At 44.0% G+C, this 8,880-nt stretch overlaps 1 protein-coding gene across 1 annotated transcript; it reads right to left on the bottom strand.

Moving 5' to 3' along the window:
- Positions 1-284: 284 nt before the first annotated feature.
- On the bottom strand, positions 285-5,615 carry cited4a (Cbp/p300-interacting transactivator, with Glu/Asp-rich carboxy-terminal domain, 4a). Its single transcript, XM_076112932.1, has 2 exons — positions 5,453-5,615; positions 285-3,533 (listed from the first exon to the last, which is right to left on the bottom strand). Exon 2 carries the CDS (start codon positions 3,518-3,520, stop codon positions 2,753-2,755), a length of 768 nt encoding a protein of 255 aa, XP_075969047.1. The 5' UTR covers positions 3,521-3,533; positions 5,453-5,615; the 3' UTR covers positions 285-2,752.
- Between the last annotated feature and the right edge of the window lie 3,265 nt (positions 5,616-8,880).

The following is an 8,880-nucleotide window of genomic DNA, read 5'->3' as shown; positions in this document are numbered from 1 at the left end:
AAAAACATCCTGGTGGGTCAAACTTTGTGCTGACTCACTTCTGTTTAGGATACGTAGTTTGTACTTTTCTCTTGGGTTTGCTCATCACTTCTTGTGGGTGGAGAAGTGGCTGAAATCAACAAGAGAATGAAACTCACAGAGGATTGAACCGACAGCATCTCAAAGCCTCTGTGGATCAGGCTGCTAACACAAGTAACAACTTGATATATATAAGAAACATTAGAGCATTGTACTGTGCTCTTCATGACGGCCAACAGTGGAATCACTGACAAACACAGAAAACATTTCTTTAAATAAATATTTTATTTGAAAATAAATACATTTTCTTAAAATAGAATCAATAACATTACAAAAGCTTTGGGGACGTGGGAAGGGAGTAGGAGGGGGTTTACCCAAATGAATGATGTGTAATTTGGAACAAGGAGTACAATCTCACACGTTTATCTACCATCTTAAGACAAGTTCCCACAATGTGTTGTACTGTACATTCTCAGCTGCTTTGTATGAAAGGGGGTGGCATCCCTCACGCTTGCTTTAACATGCAGTGTACTTGGTCTTAAAGCTTCAGGCCCTGCACCCAAAAAACATTGGTATTCTCACACTGTATCTACACACTCATTTGTAAAAATGTAGGGTATAATCTCTTGTCAACACATCAAAAATCAGCCACTGATTTACATTTACATCTGACAATGTTTTTTTCGAAAGTACCTTATTAAATGTGTCTAGATCAACTTCACCTCTAGTCTACAGTACAAAGACGATACACAAGAAGGCTGCGCTTATTGATATAGCAGTAATCAGAGGCCACTGTCTCGCTAAGGCCAGCAGTGAGCTTGTAAATTGGTGTGGCCAAATTTTGTCAGGCAGAAAGTGAACAGTGCGTGAACTCGCTGGCACTTCTCTGCCTTTACAACAGCGTTTCAATGCCCATTGTTTGACTCAAGAGCTCGGAGATGGCAGATCTCCAGAGAGACAGGGACAGCAGCACAGTTGTACTGGAACAGATTAACACAGTGCACTAGCGCAGCCCTGACCCCTCTGACAGCTCCACAAATAGCATTACGAGTGCAGGAAGTTCTCTCTCAACCCGCCTGCAGCGGCAGAGCAGCAACCTTGACAAAAACCTAATTACCAACTGCGCAAAAAAAAAAAAAAAAACGCCACAGAATATGTTTTATAATTATTGAGTCATTGGAGAATGTGCAAGCCGACCTCAATTAAGACAAGCGTGTGAGAACATGTAATTTATATCTAATCAGTAGAAAAGCAGCAGAGTAAGCTAATCTATGGCAAAAACAACAACTTTGCACGCTTTGTGCTCCCCGCTCGCTCTTCCTGCGGAATGAAATCAATGCCACAGGTAGCAGATTTAAATAATGATTAAACTAAATGCTGCCGGGGAGTGCTGTGCCCACACATTGTGTCCACTCATCAGAATCTCTATCTCTCTCTCTCCTCTTTCCCCGAGCAGCCTCCAATCACCTTCAGCAGACAGGGCCATGTGTTTAGAGAGAACGCCATTCAATGGGTTTTAAAAGCCTCACCGCACTGACCACACACACAGACGTACACACACACAGACGTACACAAACAACACACAGATGCAAATTCTGCAATCACGCTCTTTTTTTTTTTTTTCTTTTTTAAACCAATCCTGTTGTAGAACAAAAGAAATCCCACCTCAGATCTGTGACCGACACCGTCACCCGTCTGATGGCTACTTTTTTTTTTTTTTGGCTTTTTCTTGGATCTTGCAACAGGCCACAGTAATGGCGTTTCTCATATCCGAACATGTTTCTTCCTCCCCAACAGCTCATGCAGTTCTACTAAGCAGTAACCCAAACTTTGCTTGCGATGAGCATGTAAAAAATGTCTTCCAGGCCGTTTTTCTAAAGATAAATGCTTTGTTCAAGCAGACACTCTAAGCAATGCGCTACTTTGCCAATGATTCAATCACAGTTAATTAGCGGGGAACAGATGTGATACATTTCATGATTGCAGATAAAATCGGGAGTCAGGTAAGTGACACTGAAAGCTAAATAATCAATGTAGCACAATTCACCCGACTAATCCGAGATAATCTGCTTCACGTCACCCAGGAATGCTGCCCAACCTCACTCTCCTGCTCTTCGAGGAAATGTGTACTTCTTTTTGTAGGAACTCAAGTTTTGAAGAGCCAGCCTTCAATATGTATGTCAGAAAAAAGATATCTGTTCTTAATCCCTTCATCGTTATACAAACAAATTCAGAGGACTAGCTTTTATAAATTTGTAAAATGTCTGCTACTATTTGAAGGTGTCATCAGAGATAAAATACATTAAGTAGTGCCACAGAATCTAGCAGACCCAGATGGATAGTCTTTTCAGGCCTTCCCCCGTTGTGTTTGTTAAGTTTACAATGATCCCAGAGCCTTGGCAATGCAGGCACATGTGCTGAGGGCCAGATGGGTACAGACAGAGCCCGCTTCATCAGGATGCCTCAATTTGGCCAAAGACGACAGATCTCTCTGGCACCGGCTCAAAGAAAAGAAACCTGGTGCGCTTGCTGCGTTTTCTCTCTTTACAATTCTTCATCAACTCGCAGGCAGGTCAGTGTGAAGGCGGACTAGTCACTGTCAGATACACAGACACAGAAACACCCAAACAGAACAGAGAGATTGTCTCCTCTCGCTGTGCTACTGTGACCGCTCAGTCATTCTTTGGGAGTGTCCAGTCCAACCAAAAACCCGACCAGCCTCCGGACGCTTCGCTCAACAGCTCACCGTGCTCGGCTGCTGTTTGCACACAAAGTCTGATATGAAGTCAAATTCATTCTGTCCCAGGAAGAGCTCGGGCAGCTCCTGAACGCGATCCAACCCAAACTCCAGCACCAGCGAAGTCAGAACCTCCTCGTCGATCAGATCCATGTCCATGCCGTTTTGTCCCAAAGGGCCGCCCATGTGCTGCATGCCTGATAGCTGGGCCGGGCCCACCCGGTACTGAGCACCGTTGGGCATGTGGTGGCCGTTGCCTGAGACCAGCGGGTGTCCATGATACTGAGTGTTGAGTTTCTGCAGGTGCATGCTGGCCATAAGCTGCTGGGAGGTGAGGTTACCAGGGAGGTACTGCTGCGGGTGTCCACCCTGCTGCTGCTGCTGCTGCTGCTGCTGCTGCTGCTGCTGCTGCTGCTGTTGTTGTTGTTGTTGCTGTTGTTGTTGCTGGGGGTGCATGTGGTGGTGCTGCTGCTGCTGCTGCTGCTGTTGCGGACCCTGGCCATTGTACATCATGTTCCCAGACATCATCTGGTGGTGGTGGTTGGCCATGGGAGCTCCGTTCAAGGGGCCGGCCATCCCGCCGGGTCCCACCATGCCCTGCCGCTGTCTCATGGCGGCCTCCATGTTGTTCTGAGGGTTCCTGCCGTAGTGCATCACCTGGCCGTTGGGCAGAGTGCGCAGGCCGGGCTGGCCGTTGTGCTGCGGAGGTCCATTCATGCCCATCCTGAAGCTGTGGGTCATGGGCATCATCATGTGTTCAGCCATGGCTTCTAGCGCCCTGAAAAACACATTTTGGAACACGTCAAATTAGATTATTTAATACAACCAATTGTATTTACAACCTAAAATACCCAGAACGGGGAAAAAAGACAGTTGAGCAGAATAATAAAGCCTTGTAGCACCTTTGTCATACATCTTAAACATACAAATGGCTTGAACGAAGTAGAGAATCCACTTTAGTAAAACTAATCCATCTGCTCCCGTTATTTGTGTTTCTTGACTGAGCATTCGCCTGATAGTTCAGTTTGTCTCTACCTGCTGGGCAGCTAATGCTCGTTAGCTCTCTGTAAATGAGTAGAATCTGCACACTGTTCCGTCCTCTCCCATGGAGGCCTTTTTCAGTCTGTCCCTCTCATAGCAGCAACCGTTAAGATTCACATAGCCAGAGCCATCTACTGGACAGTTGTTAGTCCGGATAGCTAACGTCGCCAGCTATCATCTACTCAAAGTAACCTTTTTGTGCATGTTCTAATAATTTGATAGGTACACCGTACACATCGTGCTGAAACCAAAACAATGATTCATCAAATGCATTGGATACGTCGCCCAGCCCTACCCTGATGATGCCATCAAGGTTGTCTACGGTAGGGCTTGAGACTTTTGGGAGTTTTTGTGTGTGGAAAAAAAAAAACTATGCTTGTCGTCTTCATTACAAACTGAAGCTGTGGGATCGAAATCTGTCAACATTTAGGAGGTAGGGAGGGTAAATACAACAGAAACGCTATTCAGTTGCATTGTAGGAAATGTAGGATCCTGTGTTGTTAGATTTGGACCCATTCTAGAGACTAAAATCCAGGATATCTCAGTCTCTGCTTCCAGCTAGATTCTTGTGAAGTGAAAAAAGTGAACCAGTAAATCGCTGCCCTTTTAAAACAACCAAATAAACCGTAGCTCTTATGAGAACAAGCCCCGTCTCTCTGCCGAAACTCCTTACCCTCCTCCAGTTTCTCTCTCTGTGTGTATTTGAACCACTTCCAGTCATATCGAAAGAGTCCCATGTACAAACCCATCAGAAACCTCCAAAATTACACCATCAGTGAGTTACCGCTGCCTATCCAACCGACGAGGGAGGGCAGCAATACCCTTGCAGCCAAAAGGACGCAGAGGAATGCTCCTCCAGACCACACACACCTCTCCAACCCAACACCCCCCTCACTCAACACACAGCACACTGCCTCTGTCTTCCCACAGTCATTACAAAAGATCTCCAATTAAGATTACCTACAGATGACAAACAGATCCTGCTCACGCTGAAGCTGTAATTTGCTGTCAACGTGATTGGCTTGTTAAAATTGATGGCATTATTGTATCCACTAAATGGGATGATCATAAAAAAAAAAAGACATCCAGAGCGAGCAATGGCATGGATGTCTGCTTCTGTCTGTGAAAACAAAGACATTTCAGGCTTTTAAATCCCCCCAAAAATGAACTCTGGTGGTGCCCCTGGCTGCATGTAGCCATTCAAGCCTTTTAGTGCTGATAAAACAAAACACTTTCCCCCAAATAGTCTAAATCGTCCTTAAAATGCTGCTCTTGTGTTACCTAAGTACACCCTATCTGACGGAGCTTCTTTGCAGATATCATTCAGCTAAATGCCACTTTGTAAATAGATAGTCTGAGGGAGGATAATAATTGCTGACATTATCACACAAGCTTGAAACCTCTTCTTTCTTTTCTTTTTCTTTGCATCCTCGGGGACTGTAGTGCATGCGGGCTATTTGACATTCGAAGCCACGAAACCGCCACTGACATAAGAACAGGCAATAACGCTGCAAGTAAGCGAAGTGACATGGTGAAAATGGGATACGCGGATCTGATCGGCGCGTAGAGCAATATAAAGAAATAGTCAGCAGCCATACAAAGGCAAAGTGCTGCGTCTCTACCTGTTAAATGGAGCAACAGAACACGAGACCTTACCCGATGTGTTAATGTCGAATCCGTACGGCGGAGAAGTTGGATCGGTGCCGGGGTTTGTTTCTCCAGCTGATGCTCCGGCTACATGCAGCCCTGCGGCGGATACAAAACTCTGCGGCGTCTCGGCAGTCAGAGGAGTTTTGTTTTCTGGGTCAACTCAGGGATTATATACATCTATAAAGCACCGAGAGAGAGAGAGAGAGAGAGAGAGAGAGAGATAGCGAGAGGAGGAGCTACCGTCCTCTCCGTCTCCTTTGTTGCCATTGGTCCTCCCCCTTAATCACTGTGCAAAGAAACATCCACTAACTACCTCCACTGATCCACCGGAGCAGCAGAGCTCCGCTCAGCCGAGCCGCGCTGTGTGTCCTGGAGAGATTCCACTTGCAGGCCTGCCTTCATCGCCCTTCTGCTATAATCCCGAATGATCCATACGTCTTGACTGAAAGCTTTCTGTTGAAAGTGAAGCGGGACGGGATCCGTCGGGCTGCAGGCGCATAACCATCACCTCTGCTATGCTGGGAAGTCATATTCTAACAAGCTGACATGTATGCGTGGTGCTGTATGGATATATATATATATATCATAGGCCTATTAGGGTGCATGGGTGAAAACAACAGCAATATTGAAATGATCAAATAATCATTTATTCAATAATGGATGACAAAATGCCTTTATATCAAAATGTCATTACCCTGACTGTGTTGCAACCCCTACCTTGTCTCCACAATTATATAAATACATAACCACTCATTTGCACCAGCAAATTTGATAAGGGAGTGACTATAAGCAGTGGTAGACGATGCACAAAACAAAGCTGCAATTGTATGAAAGATGATTTTCATTAACAGGAATAATGTTTTAATAAACATATATCTGCAAAGTCACACAATCTGTATCCGTCAACGTATTGCATATTCCTTACTGGAACCTATGGAGCCTAACACCAAAACAATGAGCTAAAAGAGGCTAAAAAAAACATGGATTTGCACAAAAGTGCAGGGTTTGGTTATAATTCTCTGTGGGTTTGTCACTACGAACGACTCGTTTCACATTACATACAGTACATTTGATACATTGTCAAAATATAATATTGACAAGTGCAGCTTTAACACAAAGTGTTTTTATAGCCTAAGACTGGAATTATGGTTTTCCAAAGTTACTCTCTGCCAATCTACTAAGGGAAGAGTGTTAATAGTAAGACATGCAGTGGAGTCTACACACATCTTGTGTAGGCTGCAATTGAAGTGAATGGGAGATTGAACATTCAGAGGGTGGAAGTGTAATGTTAAAAAAAATCCATACATGTATAAAATAAACATCGAATGGACTGGTAAACATGCATATGGGGAAAAACCCCGTATGAGTGTATAAATGTTATTTTTAGAAGACATGTCTGCATAAGCCGAAACCAAAAATGTGATGACACGTCAGTATTCCCACCAAATATAACCCAACATTCCAAGTGACAGAACGGTAACATGGGAGAAACCCTAACATTGTGAAGCAATCCTGGTTATGTCCTAAGGAGTGTTACGGAAATTACAATTTCCAACAGCTAAATATTATATATAAAGCATATTTGTACACTTTTCAGCAATTTATATGTATACTATGTGCTTCTCCAATATCCATGGTTCACGTGTCAGTCAAATATGTACAAATCCAAAGGCAAGACATCAGGATGGTGCTTTCATGTCATTTATTTGATTTATTTTGATGTGCCACCTTCTACATTAACTGGATACCAATACACTTTACTTTTTAAGTTGTTCTGCTGACCCTGGTTATCTTAAATTGAATATGTTGCCATGTCAAGTTGTGTTAGCTTAGTTCATTTTCAAGGGTTTAAAGGAAGAACAAGACCTTCTCTGACTAATATGAAATTGTACTCATTAGCAATAAAATGCCCCTTGGTCAATTCAGTCCACTCAGAGGTGTTGCTGCACCTGCCGTACTTGATACTAATTTGATACCATAACACACACAAATCTCCGACCGAACTGTTGGCGGCCGAGTTGCACTGTGGGTAATGTAGGAAGAAGAATGCGTGCCAGTCGTTTCATACTTTGAAGTGTGAAAGGCGCTTTAGTCAAGGTGGAGGTAAAGCACTCGTCATGGTTTTACTGTAGAAACATGTCTTAAATGAGTCTGTGAAGCAGACATTTATTTTTAGTATGAATTTCCCTCGTGATGAACAAGTATACCTGGTCTTACTTGACATCACAGAAGTCAATGTTCGCCTGTGATTTAGTAATTTATTTGTTTATAATCTTTAACCTCAGTGGCCACAACTAAAATGTAGAGATTTAATGAGAGAGCTACAGTACGCTCCACTGAAGCATGTGTTACAAGCATGACACCTTGTTCTTTGCAGCATGATGGAACTCAAACCACCTCCATCCAGCTCCGGAGCGAGCACACACCAGCCAGTCCTTTTGTTTTGGCCTCCCTCCCTGTGTGGAGAAAGTCAAACCCCCTCAGCAGGAGCTTGGTATGTATTCCTGTTGACATACACACACACCCTCTGCTGCAGAGGAATGTGTCCTATTTTTGGGCCCCTGAAGTCAGCCATGACTTCCAGCCTCTTTAAATGCCGATTCACTTGACCATTGTGTTTTTTTTCACTCTTTTGGGAGTACGCTGTGTGTTTTGATCCGAGCAACAGCCTCCTCCATTTATTTACAAAGAGCAGTTGTTCTCAGCAGTGCTCGAGTCAGGCTGTTGTTTATTCGGCCAAATACAGCTGGACGTTGAATTTCTGTACAGTAGTCTAAATATGAAGCTCTGGTCCGCCACTGCTTAGCTGTGCTGAGTTTAATTGTTTTAATTTGGGAGATTAGATTAGTAGGATAAAGACAGGAAACAAGTGGAAGCAGCTAACCTGGCTCGCTCCAAAGAAATCCACCATGCACCCTCAATAATTAACATTTCATAACCGGCATGTACACTTACTTCCTGGAGTTTCCATGAAGACTCCACTCAACCAATATACTCATTGCAGCCAGTAAAGAAATGCAACGCACATAATCCCCTCCTCAAATCGTTTACCTTCGGTCGGAGCTCCATTTCTGTCTTTATGATGAGCTAACTGGCTGCAGCTTAATATTTAGTGTGGTTTCAATTTTCTCTCTCAGAAATAGATAGACATTACATTACATTACAGTCATTTAGCAGACGCTTTTATCCAAAGCGACTTACAATTCAGAGTCTATCACATTTCTACACCGTAGGTACAACTACGGGAGCAATTTTGGGGTTAAGTGTCTTGCTCAAGGACACATCGACATGCGACTAGCAGAGCCGGAGCCGGGGATTGAACCACCCTCTGATTGAAAGACGGCCCTGCTATCCACTTAGCCACAGTCGTCCCTAGACATTTTGGTTGACAAGCTTATTTTCTTTCTTGCCAGATGAGAAGAGTCATACCACTT

This window comes from Anarhichas minor, unplaced genomic scaffold, assembly GCF_050575085.1.
Source record: "Anarhichas minor isolate MPS153535 unplaced genomic scaffold, ASM5057508v1 ptg000051l, whole genome shotgun sequence".
NCBI lineage: Eukaryota > Metazoa > Chordata > Actinopteri > Perciformes > Anarhichadidae > Anarhichas > Anarhichas minor.
The sequence above is the reverse complement of the archived record's forward strand: the minus strand, read 5'-3'. Positions and strand labels throughout refer to the sequence as shown.

Coding starts and splice junctions, on each gene's coding strand:
- cited4a (XM_076112932.1), bottom strand. CDS start 3,520: ATGGCTGAACACATGATGATGCCCATGACCCACAGCTTCAGGATGGGC.